This window comes from Colletotrichum tamarilloi (genome assembly GCF_030869305.1).
Source record: "Colletotrichum tamarilloi strain Tom-12 chromosome Unknown Scaffold_7.1, whole genome shotgun sequence".
NCBI lineage: Eukaryota > Fungi > Ascomycota > Sordariomycetes > Glomerellales > Glomerellaceae > Colletotrichum > Colletotrichum tamarilloi.
This window is the reverse complement of record NW_026849390.1, coordinates 69,114-85,817: the sequence shown is the minus strand read 5'-3', so window position 1 is coordinate 85,817 and position 16,704 is coordinate 69,114. Positions and strand designations below refer to the sequence as shown.

At 49.9% G+C, this 16,704-nt stretch overlaps 7 protein-coding genes across 7 annotated transcripts; 3 read left to right on the top strand and 4 right to left on the bottom strand.

Annotated features, from left to right (window-relative positions):
• Nucleotides 1–35: 35 nt before the first annotated feature.
• CTAM01_02969 (uncharacterized protein) lies at nucleotides 36–1,657 on the bottom strand (the record flags this gene model as incomplete). Its single annotated transcript, XM_060519007.1, has 4 exons — nucleotides 36–558; nucleotides 629–924; nucleotides 1,268–1,461; nucleotides 1,618–1,657. Coding segments are annotated over 4 exons (1,053 nt in total), but the record flags the coding sequence as incomplete, so codon positions are not given.
• Nucleotides 1,658–2,300: 643 nt separating this feature from the next.
• Nucleotides 2,301–3,487, top strand: CTAM01_02968 (PAF acetylhydrolase; the record flags this gene model as incomplete). Its single annotated transcript, XM_060519006.1, has 2 exons — nucleotides 2,301–2,873; nucleotides 2,927–3,487. The coding sequence occupies 2 exons, from the start codon at nucleotides 2,301–2,303 to the stop codon at nucleotides 3,485–3,487; spliced, it is 1,134 nt and encodes a 377-aa protein (XP_060386005.1).
• A 270-nt stretch (nucleotides 3,488–3,757) lies between these two features.
• CTAM01_02967 (uncharacterized protein) lies at nucleotides 3,758–4,675 on the bottom strand (the record flags this gene model as incomplete). Its single annotated transcript, XM_060519005.1, has 1 exon — nucleotides 3,758–4,675. The coding sequence occupies one exon, from the start codon at nucleotides 4,673–4,675 to the stop codon at nucleotides 3,758–3,760; it is 918 nt and encodes a 305-aa protein (XP_060386004.1).
• Nucleotides 4,676–5,796: 1,121 nt separating this feature from the next.
• Nucleotides 5,797–6,636, bottom strand: CTAM01_02966 (uncharacterized protein; the record flags this gene model as incomplete). The annotated part of the gene is made up of 2 exons (XM_060519004.1): nucleotides 5,797–5,931; nucleotides 5,992–6,636. The coding sequence occupies 2 exons, from the start codon at nucleotides 6,634–6,636 to the stop codon at nucleotides 5,797–5,799; spliced, it is 780 nt and encodes a 259-aa protein (XP_060386003.1).
• A 4,486-nt stretch (nucleotides 6,637–11,122) lies between these two features.
• Nucleotides 11,123–11,494, bottom strand: CTAM01_02965 (uncharacterized protein; the record flags this gene model as incomplete). Its single annotated transcript, XM_060519003.1, has 2 exons — nucleotides 11,123–11,253; nucleotides 11,317–11,494. 2 exons carry the CDS (start codon nucleotides 11,492–11,494, stop codon nucleotides 11,123–11,125), a joined length of 309 nt encoding a protein of 102 aa, XP_060386002.1.
• A 1,692-nt stretch (nucleotides 11,495–13,186) lies between these two features.
• CTAM01_02964 (uncharacterized protein) lies at nucleotides 13,187–13,777 on the top strand (the record flags this gene model as incomplete). Its single annotated transcript, XM_060519002.1, has 2 exons — nucleotides 13,187–13,190; nucleotides 13,296–13,777. The coding sequence occupies 2 exons, from the start codon at nucleotides 13,187–13,189 to the stop codon at nucleotides 13,775–13,777; spliced, it is 486 nt and encodes a 161-aa protein (XP_060386001.1).
• A 1,595-nt stretch (nucleotides 13,778–15,372) lies between these two features.
• Nucleotides 15,373–16,263, top strand: CTAM01_02963 (ribose 5-phosphate isomerase A; the record flags this gene model as incomplete). Its single annotated transcript, XM_060519001.1, has 2 exons — nucleotides 15,373–15,766; nucleotides 15,821–16,263. 2 exons carry the CDS (start codon nucleotides 15,373–15,375, stop codon nucleotides 16,261–16,263), a joined length of 837 nt encoding a protein of 278 aa, XP_060386000.1.
• Between the last annotated feature and the right edge of the window lie 441 nt (nucleotides 16,264–16,704).

Genomic DNA, 16,704 nt, shown 5'->3' with positions numbered 1-16,704 from the left:
TCGACACGGCGTACCAAGATGGGAATCAACATTATTCAGCTGTCTAAGGGTGTTTGAATGGGACTTAAAGACCACAACTCGTCGAGTTCGACCAACATCGCATCGGAAACAGCGAATTGCTTTTTGACTTCGAGCAGACACTCAGTCACGGCCTGCCGCTGGGAATGTTCTTCGGACCTTGCCCCTGCTACTCGTAGTGGGAAAAGGTGCAGAAGCGGCGATAGAGTAGAGGATCGAAGCGCTTCCCTGGTTGTCTGTAAGATGTCTTCAACATGCTTCAATATCTCATCTCGGCTTAGCACTGGTACCGCAACGGTCATTGCTTGCCAGTGATGTAGGTCGTAGTCATAGTTTCCAGAGAGATATATGCTTGTTGCCGAGTAGTAACTCATTGCGAGAAGCATCTCATTGTGTTGGGCAGAAGAAAATGATGCATCAAGCTTCCAAGTCTCAAGTGCATCGCGAAGATAGAAGCCCTCTGTGGCAAGTTCTAGCGCATCGATGGATGGGACCTCAACTCCGGGGAAGCTGGCGTAAGTTGTAATGAATTGGCCCGTACTGGAGTTGTATATCAGCATTATCTCTTCAACGCACATCACACTAAGAAACAGAAAGCGGTCAAACTTACCGTGCTCTAAGCCTGGAGCAGAAGACAATTATGTTCAGGATATCATCTACAGAAGCCCGACTTTGAATGTTTGCCTCTTCCGATAAATTTCGTGTCACCTTCATCCACTCTGGTGTTGCCAGGAAGCTGGACTGGTTGAATATTATGCTTCTACAGACTTCAAAAGTTCGTGCCTGTATGAAGAACTTTCGCATTGTTCCCGAGGTGCATGCTGACGGCCCGCTGGCGATGAGAGCCTGAGATGTGCCGAAGACCATGTGCTGTAGCCACTTCTGGCCAGAGGCGTCTTGAAGCAACTTTTGCCAATGTTAGCTCGTTGTCTTGCTATCAAAAAAGTCTCGAGGCTAAGTATACAAGAGCATTCGGATAGGTTTGTTGAGCTTTACGAACCTCGAATAGCCCTAGGAAAAAGGTTGACCAGAGAATGCTATCTTTCCGTGCCAATGTGGAGTCTAAGACAGCTCCTCGGAGAGAGGTTATGGACTGCAAGTAATGTTCAAGCGCAAAACGCAGACTATTGTGGCAGCCTGATGCGCCAAGGATATTTGCTTGCATAGCACCCAGAGCCAACATTGCGTCCAGCAGATGGTTATGTGGGCCTCTTCCTGTTTGGCCGCAAGTCTTGGCTAATTGTTGAACGTCTGCTACGTATTCAGGCCCTTGACCGGTGAAGCTGTTCTTGCGTATGAAAATATCAAAATAAAAGATGTAAGTAATGGTCTCATCCGAGAGCGGCGGGACAGGTCGTTGTGTGACAGGCGTTGCGAAAGACTTGGCCGTGAAGAGCTTCCCCTTGGCTAGCCGGATTGTAGCTCCGTTGCTCGGAGCCGACACTGCCGGAAATATACATTCAATGCAGCGTTTCTGGCATTGAGCACATGGAATTGAACCGGAACACTTCGATCGTAGAGAATTAGGAGACCATAATTCGAAGAAGCCTGATTGCTTGCGGCAATAGCAACAGCAAAGACAGGGGTGGATTGCCGTACCTTCGAGTGGCTGGTAGCGCACGGCGCGCAGCGAGAACGTCTAGTCCGACGGTCGAACGGCCCAAGATGCATTTTTGTTTTGCCAGAATACCATGAGAGACCTGTGATTTTCGTATGGCCCAAAGTCTTTGTTACTCGCCGCAAAATTTGCGAGAATAGTCATCACAGAGAGAGTGTGTATACGAAAGGTTCGCGCAAGTTGTGTAAGATGTTGAGATCGTCGGGGAGTGGATCAAGACCCCGAACTCACCAAACCCAAAGCGGAAGCAATTGAGCGACGCTAAGCAAGAATCTCCAGTAAAACGGGGTAGTATGGCCAATTGAATAACAGGCAACATCTAAGCTGAGGTGGTGCCTAGAGAGGTGGGGGCCAAAGCCTCGAGTTGTCTTCAAAGTTCCGACTCAAGTTATGGCGCAGCTACTCTCTTTTTCCATCTTTTCACAATGCCCGGCCTAATTAGACTTGTCTCAAATGGGAAGCAACCACGCGAGAGGGTCTTCGAGTGTAATAATGGGCAGGACAAAGTGACAATGGATGAGTATAAGATGCATCGTCTTTCTCATTCTGTTTCATCTTTCTCAACTCAGACAAGCACTATCTCTCTTGATTATATTACATCTGACGCACCGAGAACCTAATCAAACCTTTCACTACCACTTTCTAGCCTTTAACTTCTGGCATCATGATCCCGGCGTTGATCATAGGCGTTCTCGCCTCAGCGACTCAGGCGATTCTCGTCAACGGACCAACTGGACCTTACGCGGTTTCCATGTCGGTGGAAGCCCTGACCGATGACAGCAGGCTTGACCCTTACGCCCCAGTCAACAACACGCACTCACGACGAGTTATGACTTCGACTTTCATGCCCGTTGAGAAGGCAAAAAACTCCTGTGAGGGCATAGAAAGAGTGCCATACATGACGCCCCTCGTGGCCGCGGCCTACGATCAGCTGGGCGTCGCTGTCGGCCTACCCAACGGCACCTTCTCTTCATTCGAGATGGAGTTTTGCCAGCCTAGAGCACGTTCATGCAGGCGTCCTCCTTCGAACTTTCCGCTGGTGCTATTCTCCCCTGGCTGGGGCAACCCACGCCTCCTCTACGGCGCGATGGCTCGCGAGGTGGCCAGTTATGGCTTTGCTGTCGTTACGATCGACCACCCTTACGACCCTTCTTTTGTTGAGTTTCCTGATGGAACCGTGTATCAGGCTGTGAGTCTCGACACCGACAATACCACACAGTTGGAATCTCTCACCCAGGTTAGTTGTACCCCGAGTAGTCCGTAGCCGACGTGTAGCTGACAGAATTCCAGGTTCGAGCTGACGATGTCTCCTTTGTGCTCTCACATCTTCAAAAGAACCCCATTAATGGCGTCAACCTCAAGCGCACGATTATGTTTGGCCACTCTTTGGGGGGCGCTACGGCGGCGGCTGCAATGTTGCAAGATTCGCGCATCTTAGGTGGCATCAATTTGGACGGCAAGCTTCTCGACCCCGTACTCAACGCAGGTCTCAGTCGGCCCTTTACTCTCGTTGGCCGGCCGGGACACTCGACCGATGATCCGACCTGGGACGTCTTCTTTCCCGCTCTGCGAGGCTCAAAAGCTCTCCTGACTGTCAGCAACACCACGCACGGGGCGTTCACAGATTTCCCCAACCTCATTTCTTCACTGAACCTTACTTTGCCTGGAGCAGCACGCTCTTTGTTGGAGAGCGAACTTGGGACTCTCGAGTTTGGCAGGATTGGAAAGGTCGTTGCTGGAATCGTTGGGGCTTTTGCTGATTTGGTGTTGCATAAGCGGGTTAAGTCTGTCTTCTCTAAGGCGGGTGATCCTGCTTTTCCGGAGGTTGTGGGAACCAGCATCAACGTCTAATTTCGATCAGACTTGAGTGCATAATTGTTTAAATGCCTTCAGAATAATATCATGACGAAGGATACTTAAAAGCTCTATCGATACATTGTGGCTGAACTCGATGCCTCGAGAGCTGAATTGCAAAGAGGGGGATAATAACATATTTGTTTTTTTCTTCTTGTATTATTAATAATAGACTTGTTAGAAATTCTCTTTCACCTGTAATAGCGGTGTACACACAATGAAGTTTTCGTGGCTTTGGCCAAACGGGCGAGGCAAAGATGTGTGCCATTACTGATGTAGGTACGTTCCCATCTTAGCCAAGCCGGCATTCTTTCCAATTTCTCCAATGCACCTCTTCAGCATGCGATGGAAAAGGTCGAGTCCTTCGCTGCTGACCTTCTCTTCGCGAAAGCCTCTCAAAATCGTCTCGAGCCCCTTGATCTGCATCGAGGCTGGATTCCCAAAGTTTTCTTCCCACGTTCCCTCATCCAGAGATTGGGCAACATCGGACAGGTGGGATAAGAAAGTCGAAAGCAGCGGCAATACGATCTTTTCCATCGGTTCCTTGGTTGTCGAGGGTTTCACGTTGCTCTTTCCCGGCTTTTGGCGTTTGAGCAGGTTGAGAGCGACGATACCACCGGTGAAGGTTCCATACAAGGCAGCTAGGGCTGCGAGATCCCATAAGCTTGCTGCTCCAGAATCCTCAGAGATGTAGTGGACTTGTCCCAGCGGCTCCAGACAACGCCGAGATATCTTGGCGAACTCGCCCTCGCTCTCGCCGCTGAAAAACATTGAAGCGTGTTCGGTGCCTACCAAGGCCGGCGTCACCATGATGGCACCGTCAAAATACGCAGTGACTCCGTTCTTCTTCAGGAATATCTCCATGTCGCGAGCTTCCTTGGGAGTTCCAGTTGTGATATTGATGACCGAGACTGAGCGTTCTCCTTCGCCTAAGGGAAGAGCACGTGCGAGGACATCCATGATGTTGTCGTAGGTTGAGACGCACAATACAACTACGTTGCTGTTTTGAATAGCTGCTTGGATGTCTGTCTCAAGAACGGCGCCTTGTTCGACGAGCTCGTTGAGAGATGGCCGTTGATGGTTTCGGTTCCACATGGTGACGGTTAGTCCAGCATTCAACCAGACTTTCACAATTGCGGCGCCGATGTTGCCGACTCCAATGAGCGTAATATCCGCCTTGGACATTTCTATGGCTATAGTTTCAGTCTGGATTTTGCGGTTTGGCTTGCTCGAATGGAAACAAAATGTCGTCTTCAAACAAAGGCTAGGATTGGTAAGGTATGAGAGGACACTTGACGATAGAATGGGGCTCGGGAGGCTTTTGTGTCATCTAAAAGGTAAAATAATGTCAACTATGAGTTCTATCGGAAGTCTCGTCCGATGTGATTAGAAACTTGCCGTATGTAATGTTGCATTACATCGGAATCTCTTTCGGTGCTACGGACCTCACGGGCTCCGAGAATGCAGGTAAGAAGCATGATATCTAAGATAATCTTCAATTACTAAATTAATACTGGCTTAGTGTCTACGGCAATACTTTGGAAACTGGACTTTGTTCTAGAGCTGTTGCGAATGTGACCTTGAAATTCCTCCATCCTAGGGCTTTTCGACAAACCTCAAACAGCTCAACGACGTGCACAGCTGGTAAACAGATATGCAATACAGTTTGATACAAACAATATCGAGACCATGATCAGTGGTATTTAGAGCTAGTCTGTATGCGGGTGTGCTTCGTTTTCGTTCATGGTTCACCGACATCCGGCATTTGGTTGAGCATCGACGACGCGGGAGCCGAGGGATGCGCCGAACCATGACGGCGTAGAGATTTTCAGAAGTATCGCCAGAGAGAGCTGAATCTACAGCAAGGTGAGTGCTGCTTCAATTCCGTTGGCGGAGTCCGCTTGCGGAGTTTGTTGCCCGGTTAGAAATGGCATTTTGACCTTGTCATGTACGGAAATAGACAGGGAGCTTTCGGGATTCGACTTCCGATAGAATTTCTGAATCGATACCTTAGCTAACTGTGTTTTCTCGAAACCTTGTTATGGAATGATTGCAGTCCCTATGCCAGAGATTCGGTATTCTAATCGGAAGGTAATGAATGGCTGCATTAGGCATCAAATACTAGTAATCTATCTATTACAGGGCTCTCATCCTAGAATGAATCCAGTAGCTCCTATGCTATTCCCCGAAGACTCCATGAAAACACAACGCTTAACCCCTGGTTCATGAATCGTATAACGAATGGTAGAGGCCGCTGAGCCGTTTTGCCAATGCATTTAAAAAATCTTGCCCGAAATCGAAGAAACTTAACACTCCATGCAGCAAGTAGAGCAGCTGGACTCTGGTGAGGCAGCCTGCGATTCCCTCTTCTTGGTCTGACGGCACCTCCTTGGGAAGAGGTTATTTCTCAACCTCTGATGAATCTTCTTGTAGTGCTCTCTCTATTGTTGTAAATTAGCTTGTGTTTCAATGGGGTTATAACAAGAATGGGCTGAACGAACCATATTGTCTTTCCGGCTGAAGATGCGATCACAGTCCGGGTGCATGCACCTCACAGCAGGCTTGTGAGAGCCCATGTGCCGTTGAAAGTCCTTGCGCGTCGCAAAACCAACGCCCGCTTGCTGGCATCTCTTTTCGGTGCAGAAGAAGTACTTTGCATGGCCCCGGAAGTGCTTTCTGAGATCGCACGCGCGCAGGAACACACGCGAGGAGCAGCAACCTGAGTAGCGGCAGCGCCAGTTGCCGGCGACGTCAAGATAACCCATTTGGTGAAGATCTGCCGGGCCCCAGCTCTCGGGCTGCACCTCTTGTGGGGGTGACCGTGGCGAGACTGGTCCGCTGCTAGTGCTAGGTGGTGATGCGAAGTCCAAAGGCTCACTGGGGATGGGCGAGAAGTCTGAGCGGGGGGAGGATGCGGTGAATGGGGTGTTGATGGTTGCGTAGTCGGTGTCCAAGGAGAGTGGAGAAGCGTTGTTCATGAGAGGCATTGATGTTTGGTATGCCGGGAATGAGTATGGATAAAAGAAATTCTCTGTGCCCTCTGATGCGGGGAAAGGAATGAACTGAGAATCGAATGTGTATACTGGACTGTTGCCCTCGACACTGGGGAAGAAGGTGTAAGATGTCTCCTCGAGATAGGAATCCATGGCGCCTGATACCTGCAGACAAAGAGTATGTTGTTGGAGTGGAAGAGTTGTAGTTGCGAGTGGTTGATGCTATCGCAAAGTATCTTGATGTGAGCTTGAGACACAGAAGAAATGAGCTTGGCGAGAACTGGATCGACGACGACGTTTATGTATCTCACGATCACAGGTTCTCCAGATTCTCAAATCACCAATGCACACCTTATGCAAGTCATATAAACACGGTAGTATAGCTCGATTCGGGATGCAACGTCGGCGGCCCCAAACGCCGGGTGCTGTTTGCGCAGTCTTCCGTCCAAGACGGACGAGGAGCGTTAGCGGCCTTACGGCGGTGGAATCATGAGATGGGAAAGTGAGAAGCGTGCAACTTGCAAGGCCCCTAGTCGGCATTTGCGTTAGACTTTGACAACCTCAGCAGATCTATCCCCAATTTAGGGACAACCAACCGACTGTTTCAATTGTCAGCCATTTGACATCGGCGTTAGACAGCGTTCCTGAGTGTTCTTGCCAAGGATCTCGTGGCACGAACAGTTGGGGAAATGAGCGGGGGTCGAAGGGAAAGGTGTGCTTCCGCAAGAATGCGATTCGCTAGTCAGCCGTTGTGGAAGCATGTTACAGCGTCAGATCGCCTGGAGATCACGAAGAGCACAGCCGCGTTGACCAGGGGCACACATATAGGAGTGCGAACCTATATGTGAAGAGTTGTGTTCGTTCCCCCGGGACGGGATGCCACCGTCTTTCATCAGCGCTGACTGAACTTAGCAGAAGGCATTAATCGATATCTGATCCCTAATTTTGTCGACACCTGGCTGGGGGATGCTGTCATGCCGCGTTTATTTGCTGGGGGGTTCAGCCGCTGTTATATCTGAAGCCCCTCCGCTCAGACTTCTCAAGTTGATTGCGATTGGCTCTTGCGATTCTGTCAACGTGAACTCTAAAGTCCAGGAAGCGCAGAGTTCCGAGATGGCTTCTGGGTAGCCAATCGGTATCCCGCAAATTTTGACAACTCGCTTGTCTCCGGGATAACCCTCTGATGCTCTCCAGTTTCCGAGATGACAGCTGGATTACAACGCAAGCCTGCCCACCAAACCGCCAAGTCATAAACACAGTAACCCAAGATGACCCCTCTCAACCCCCCTTGTCTCTTCTGACACTTGAACGTCAATCCTCGTAAGGCTAGACGACAGGCCGTCAACCGTCAATGTCTTTAAACGGATAATAGTGGGGTCCTGTCACTGTTCGTGAAATGCGATTCGCTCATGAGAATCGCCCTCAGCCACCACCACTGCATCAGTCGAGACGTCTGGCGGCAACTCCTCCTTCTGCCTACCCGACTGGATTTTCGCCCTTCCTTGTTATGATCGCCGTGGCTCATCAACGTCACTTTCGTCGATGATCTAGGCCCCCCTTCGAAACGGATCATTCTTACCATAAACAATGCAATCAAGACAAGGGCGGCTACGGCGTTTGCACCATCCGCGCCGACTCTCATCCACATGCAGACCACCTGGTTCCATGAGAGTGGCTGGACCGCGAATCATCGGCCATCATGGAGGCCTCTCTTCTGGAAAAAACCTGATTGGGCTTACCTCGATGTTTTGGAGCCTGCTTTCATGAGAAGCAGTAATTCTGCTTTCTCAGGGACGGGTTCGACGATCATGGTTTCGAACATCATTCTGCAATGTGATTCCCCCAATTTCGGTGCTGATTCGGCCGTGTCTCACCTTTGTCTTCTCCGAGCCGTTGTTTATCTGCGTCTCTGCCAAGGTGCTACTCATTCCAGCACTTGTATTGCACCCTAATGATGGAAACAGGTGCCAAGCAGAACGGCCTCAATGGGACCCGTGGTTGATGCAGCTCAAGACGCAGCCGCGAATCTTGTAGGGCTAAGAAAATCTCTGAATCGAAATCCGGTAGAGTCAGAAGTGGTCAGAGTCGATCTTTGGTTGAGTCAGTGTGCCATGGCTCGGTGCGCTAGCAGATCTCACCTTGACTCACCGTGCAACAACATTGACAAGAAGTCAATCTGAACCTAGATCTTCAGATTGAGTTACGTAGTAGATTGGTAGGCGCTAGCTGCGCACCGTTCAATCGTGAATGAACCCGGGGGAACGGCAAAGTTTAAGTATTCTAGAGTGTAAATCCACAACGCCCCTTTTTACTGTCCAAGGGATACTAGTCTTGTGTAAGTGACCGGAGCCGGTGGGACAACATGACTCCAAGAACGATGCGACGTGTCATTCAATGTCAAGGTCCCTATGTCAATGGCCATTGACGCTAGAGAACCTGCCATCGTATGTCATGGATGCAACCGGTTGACGACCATTTTTGGGTTATAGACCGAAATTCGCAAATTCGTTTGGATGAAATTTAGAGCGGTTCGTCTCGATGAAGAAATCTATCTAAGCTCTGATTTCATATGCATCATCTCAGCTAAGAGGCCTTCTTCATGTCAGTAAGAACATGGGGGTCGAAACATTGACAACAGACGTGGAAAGACGTTGTCGGAAGAGACAGGATGGTAAGCACATGGAAGCCAGAGCTTGGGCTAGAGCAATATGCCCTTTGGTATGTCTTTCTTCTCAGCTGGACTCTGGTAGCCTAATAGATGGTCAAACTTGCCCCTTATTCTATTAGTAGTACTTGAACGTGTTGATCTTGTAGCTGCGGGACTCCATTGGCCTCGTGTTTCCAATAGGTAAGATTAATAATCCCTAGGTCGAAGTCAAAGTTGTTTGATAGCGACAAGCATGTAGATCCCCGTCAAGGATGATGCCAATGTTTAACTTGCCAAACGAACGCCAGCCAGGTTCCAGGCAGACTTCATATGCCGGCTCCCACCCTAGCAAGCTCGTAGCCAATGGCCATCATTCTTGGGCTAGCTAAAGGCTCAGTGAAGGAACCGACTCGGCCGTATGAGATCCGGGCCAATCATTTTCAGGAAGAGTACCTTATGATGCCTCTGCCTTGAGGTTTATGTCAGCAATGCGGCTGTGTATATCAGTTCGATCTGTGGTTCACGCTCCCGCAGATTAGGAACCCGCAACATTTGAAACGGAGGCGTTACACAAGCACTGCCTCATGGAGTTCTGCGGCCTTCACTAGTCCCTTTTCAATTTTACTTCACTGAAATGTCATCGCTGAATAAGATCCGCAAGAACCGTGAACCTGAGGAAGACCGTCTGTCCACCGAAAATAATATACTCCATTTGGGCTTTGTGAAAAGAATGGGCCGTGTAGAGGCAGTTGGAAGTCATAACTTGATACAGGCACAACTTCTCGCTGTCTTTCATTTGAAAAGGACAGTGATTGGGTATTGATTCAGCCCCGAATATGATTACGTAGTCCTATCTACCTGACCTTAGCTAGTGATAGTCATGCTGATCCCACAAGAGGGCTAGTCACGCGCTGGAAATCCTTTGTACGATTGAGCGTGTATGTATTTCAAGAACTGGCAGTGAAACTGTTGGCTGACTGGCTAAACGCTTGAGTGAGAGGATAACATTTATACAAAAAAAGAATGGCTGAATGGAACTGAAGGAGAGGGGCACTGGCCCTATAATTCACGCTTGTCTTCGGAAACGAACAGCGCAACTCTCAGTTAACTTAGACTCCAACTTCGTTGAAGAATGTATTTTTTGATTCACTTGACTGCCTCGCACAGAAATTGATCTGACTCGTCAACCGAGAGTCGAGACGGGCGCTTCCTGTGCTGTTGACAGGAACGGCATAATTAGTGGGCGCCTGAACAGGATATCACATTTCTTCTGGTGACTTGATTAGTCGACAAGATTTCTTGATTATAATAAGGCTCCGTAAGTCGATCGAAAAGAATGAAGCCCCAGCCTCAAAGGCTGAATGTGGAAATAATAAGTAAAAGGAAGCCTCAATATTTCTATGCTAATATTTTCCCGACCTTGAGCGATATCATCTGGACGGTACTTAGTCATAGTATTGTCTGCGACAGTCCGTGATGTGATCTAACTGAACTCATTTTATAACATCAAGCCCAACTCCTTTCAACATAATTACTATATTTCTCCAAATAGAACACTCGCTGGTCCTCAATCTCTAAGCCCGCTACAAGTGATACCCTTCGAAGAAATCAGTCTTTCGTTGTAGCAGACTGAAAGAATTGAGGCGAAATCCATCCTTCAACTGTACTACAAGCCGTTTTCGCAAGGAAACAAGCCCAAGCATCTTGTAATTCAAGATATCTGAAGTAACCTTGTCTTCAGAGACCCCGATGCGTCTCTCATGATATAACTCTAAAATTGTTTCTACCCAGGCTTCGTAATCCGGTGGATTCTCAATATCAAACACACCCCGAAGCAGTTTTTTATGCGTTGTGCAGCCCTGGAATTCAAACATATCCCTGATGTCCTTACCTGCTGTCTTGTTGAAATGCAAGTGCCAAGTCTTGATATGGACATGAACCTTATTAGACCGTCTCAAATCGATTCGAAAGTCTGTATTATTCCACACAATTCTATTGTTCGTATCGTAACGCGTTCTTTTCTTCAGCTTCTTGTGAATCTTCTTGCCATAGACTTTGAGCAGTCTTTTCAGCATCTTCTTGGGAATCTTGGGCATTCTCGGAGGGGTGTCCGAGGTATTGAACTGGTGCATTCAAGGACAAACATCAGCTATGGAGATCAAGGATACAAGTAGCCCTACATATACCTACCAGTCCCATTCGGACCGCCACGGCGCCAGCACCTACGGCCAAAGCCGCAACGGGGAATGTGATTGCAGCTGCAACGGGCGCAACAGGGGCGACTGCAGCTGTAGCGACCCCTACCTCTGCGAGTGCCATGACTAGGGCCTCTGCTGAGGTGGAGAGAAGCGGTAATGCTGCCATCGCAATGAGAGAGTTTTGTTATCTCGCCACTGCACGTGGACTTATAAAATGTGCCTCCAAAGTGAAGGAATCGGTTTGCTTGACAAAGCTGCGACGACGGGGATGATAACAAGAGGAAGTGATCGCGTGAAGAACGGGACGGAGCAGAGCCTTCTGATTCGTATGATAGATAGCCAAATACCCCTCTCTGACTGACATGCCCAATTCGTCGACATCTGCCATGTGACAGTTCAGTAGATTTTTGATTCGATGGCAACATTCCACAGTGATTGGATGAGGAAAATTCGATCCGGTTTGACTGGACCCTTTGCCATGGCTGCTCATGGCTTTTGGCCATGCAGTCGTTGTTCTTCGAGACGTAAACTCATGCTATCTATCGGGCAGTTGAACACGAGTTAACAACGCCGAACACAAAGTCTGTTCCAATCATGCAATGCCAAGTACGTATTTGTGCCATCCAAGGAGATCGTCAGATCAGGCAACAAGTCCAGTATATGCTCTATATTAGGCGACGCCAGAATGCGTCTCCCAAATGCGCTAACTCGGAACTTCATGGCTCTTGAAGACAAAGTTCCGTGTTTACTATTACCTACACAGGTACTGAGTTCATCCTCCACACCTACATTGAGCGGGATGAGGGAGGCGGGTGGTTCGGCCGCACGTAAACCACGTGGTGTCGTTAAACCATCGATCAACTCGCCTACCTTCATTCAGTGTTAGTACAATCACTTAGAAATTCAACTTGTCTCAATGCTCTTTCACTACTTAGTGTATCGCTCATCTATGCTTATTATTTTGAACACATTAGATGACAAGTCTACTGATATGAGCGCCCTCTTAATGCCATATCCCACAATGGCGCACATAACCCTTTGATCTCATAGAATTGAACCTTAGCATTACAAATGCACTTTGTTGTTCAGGCTGTTTCCAGCCTATGTAGAGAAGTCTTCTCGGCCGCCCGGCCGCTGGAGCTGTCGTTGACCAAAAGCTCGACTCATCCTGTGCAATTTCAGACTCCTCACTAGCGTCAAATGTACTCAAACGTGCTAGGAATTGGTACAGGCCATTTCAATTGTCCTGAGTGAAGTAAGACTGTGTTACCGCAAGTGGTTACACTGTGTTTTTATGATCAGAATAAGGTTTGGTATCTTGACTGCCCGGTCTAGATTAATTGGGTCACCGTCACACCCAAAGTTGTTGCTAGTACCTATATCGAAGACAAATCATCCGAATTTGGTCACTTATGTCCTGCAGGCCAGAGCTATGCTTGTTCACCAGCTCACCGGAGCGGCCTCGGTCCATGGTAAGCCGGGGGCCGTGAAGCGCGATACATCCGCTGTAGGAACCAGCCGAGGCACATCGGCTTGTCGCGGAATGGCGGGCATTGTATATTCCTTCCTTGGAAGATCCTGTACTACAGGTTGGTCGCCGAGGTATACCTAGACTTCACAGTTCTTGATAGTGCCAAGACCAGCTTTGATGACCGGCAACTTCCAACGGCAAGAACTCTGGGCGTCACCAGTACAGTGCTTGCTTTCGACTGTTATATTTGTCTCACAGCTCGCTAGAGGATCTGTATTCAAGATTAAATAGCTACATCGCCCGCCTCGATTCTTGCTGTCTCCCTCTCAGTGGCCTTATCCAAGCAACGTCCCTCTGGAAACTCCTGTCCAGAAACTTTTGGCCGTGATGAGTAAGTCGGCTTCAGTCTAGAGCGAGTCACCTTCTCCCTCCCCCCATGATGTTCTCCCGGTTCATCTTGTCACCTCTTAAGACGCTGACGAGAATTGATCACCAGGAAACCTCCCAACTCCCAAAGACCTAGCCGCCATCTGGGCCGGCGTCTTCCCACTATCCAATGCCCACGGACCTCCTCAGCAGTGGATTGACCTCCACTCGAAATCGATAATCTACAACGATCACGCCTTCCGGGTTCAGCGCAAAGGGCACGCCGGCATAGCAGATCACGTCGGGATGTGGAAACATGCGAACCCCGACTTCGAAATGCACGTTGAGCTTGTCTGGCCGGAGTTGAAGAAAGGTGGGAAGGTTTATGTGACTTTCGCCTTTGTCGGAACCGGAACGTATACGAACGACCTGACGAGCCAGTATAAGGCCAGCGGAAAGACGTTCCGCTATCGAGGAAGATTGGACCTGACTATAAACGAAGATGACGGGCTTATCGAGGTTGTGGATGAGTATTATCCTCTTCACTTTGATGCGGGAACTTCGGTTGATGACTATCGGAAGCGCGAAGAAGACAATGAGTTCAATGCCTAAGGATCTCACTAGACTTTGGATCGCGAATTACTGCGTTTATATTAGCAACGTGAAGACTCTCCCTCAGTCCGTCACTTGCCTTTGATCCTGTCATCTGTGCAACATCGCACAAGAAGCTAAAGCGGGATGGGTTATTGATCCTTATCAGTAAAGCATCGTCAACACTGTCAGCACTTGTTCAATCGCAAATCAATGAGAAGCGAAATAATGATGGTTGTTCTTCGCATCCTCTCCATCCATGTTGACGTTGCTCGCTGTGCGACGATCGTAGTCGAAGGCTTTGCCAGAACTGAGATGTTTCCCCAGAAGATTTGCATATTGACATCTTACAGGCGAGACGCTAGCAGAGGATCCAGCAGAGCCTATCAGAGAGATGGCCACATCATACTCAAGAGACTCCACGACGCAATCTGACCTGGTTTAGTATCGTTGAGTTGTATCTTATCGACACCAACTTGCTCGACCGAATACGAGCTTGCTATTTCATCGCGCCCGGTTCCTTAAATTCGTCATCTAAAGCAGCAGAAGCCTTTGTTGGACCCATCCATATTCCCTCAGAACATCTACCAGTCTCCATACTTAAGCAAAATGACGTCGTCAAGCATAAAACCCTTTTACTACCCGCGAAGACCGCGAGGGTAGTTCCTTGAGAAGGATCTTCCTAATCTCCTATGAAAGGTACAGACTTTTCCCTCCTTCTCCACCGGCAATTCTCCACCGGGATGCACACCGGTGGGACTCCCGGTTTCCCCTCCGAGGTCTTGCCGTCCCGGTCTGATTCGGCGGATCCGGTTTCTGACTTCTGAGACGATAAACGGCGGGCGTTGAGTCGGTGCTGCGTGGTGGAGAAGAACAGACGTCCCTGGAAATCACCGTTGGGTACGTCATTATGTGGAGATGGTGAAAAAAAGAAGTGGTTCCTGAGTTCTTGAGGTGCATTGACATCTGATGGATTATGCCCCGCGCTCGGTGAAGGAGGGGTTCTCACCGAGGCTCACCGTGGGATCAGCCCTCTGATTTTGCGGCACTCGCCTTGGTGACCGCAAAAGCCATCAATCAGATACCAGAGAATTCAATGCCTTTTAATGGTTCGGATTACAATTGACCGAACACAATATTCCTATGCCAGCCGCAAATACCTCTTTGTCCAAGTCCATCTCTGGGATGAATCCACGACACCCTCCATCTGGAACCAGCCGTCGCCAGCCGGAGATCCGAACCCACTCTCCCCGTCCCGCGTCACGATTCAGGTTCCTGAGTAAGCCCGGACAGCCGCAAGAGACGCAACTTTATGGCTCATCCCACTATAACACCACCACCTCATCCCGACTCCCGCCTCGCCCTCGCCTTCCATGTCCCTGACTAGCATCAGCACAAGTAGAAGACTTATAAGATCAAAAGTCTCGTCACTCCACTTCCTCTCGTCCTCATCTACCACCCCACGCCCCTTCTCACACCTCACCACCAAAACCCATCCCCTCACCCCATCCCGCTCACCACTCACACCCAAAGTCACCCCGCCATCAACCTCAATCTTAACCTCAACCTCAACCTCCCTCCACCTCTCCCGCCGCACCCTCACAACCACACCCACAATGTCCCTCGTCGAACAAGCCAAAAAGGCAGCCGCCTACCGCGCCGTAGACGAACATCTCGCCCCGGGCGCCCGCTACGTCGGCATCGGCTCCGGCAGCACAGTCGTCTACGTCGTCGACGCCATCGCCGCCAAGGGTCCCGCGTTCTACGGCGACATGACCTTCTTCCCGACGGGCAGCCAGTCAAAGGGTCTCATCCGCGCCGCCGGATTGCGCCTGTGCAACCTCGACGACAGACCCCTCGGCCCGGACGGCAAGCTCGTCGCCATCGACGTCGCGTTTGACGGCGCCGACGAGGTGGACGCCGAGCTTAACTGCATCAAGGGCGGCGGCGCGTGTCTGTTCCAGGAGAAGCTTGTTGCTATCGCTGCGAAGAAGTTTGTCGTTGTCGCTGGTGAGTTTCCCCCCGGCAGGAAGACCTGAGAATTGAGCTGATTAAATATCCCAGATTACCGCAAGCTCTCCGCGAGACTGCTCACAAACTGGAAGGCAATCCCCATCGAAGTCCTCCCCATGTCCGCCCCCGACGTGCTGGACAGACTCACGGCCCTCGGCGCCGTCAAGCCCGCCGTGCGGCCCGGCGCCCCCGGCAAAGCCGGCGAGGTCGTCACCGACAACGGCATGTGGCTCATCGACGCGCCCTTCCCGCAGCTTCTCCTCTCTTCAGACGTCTCCGACGGCAGTGCCCGGAACGCCAGCGGCGCGTGGGAGGTTTCCGCGCTGGCCAAGGAGCTGCTCATGATCCCCGGCATCGTCGAGATTGGCATCTTCCACGGCCTCAACGGCGTCGAGGCCGCTGCGGCCGGCAAGGTCGGGTTGGCGCAGAAGCCCGTGGCTGCGTATTTTGGTATGGAGGATGGTAGTGTCAAGGTTACAGGCGGCTCTTCATAGACTTTGTTTTTATTTTTTTGCTGCGGGGTGTGGGTGGGTGTCCGGATTAGAGTTGCAAAGAGGTAGAAAGGAGGAAGGGCGCATTTTGCATTTTATAGCGAGATTGGAATACCTACAAAAGTTGAATTTTTGTTTTCCAGGAACAGCTGTATCATCGTTTTGCTGATTGCATGGTTGTACTGCGATGTCTCTGCTGATATCTTCTCCAGGATTTGTATCGACAGGAGAAAGGAGGCGGCTAACTGGATGATCCAGTATTGTTACTCCAAAGTATGCGGGTTCTCGTGGAAGCGTCGAATTCGCTTTATGGAGATCGGATCACAAACACGTACACATCAGTTTTCAAGGTTGGTCATCATGCTCGAATTAAGTACACATTACTATAAACATTATTCTCAGCTGATTAGTGGAAAATGACAGCGACCGTCAGTATCAGATAAT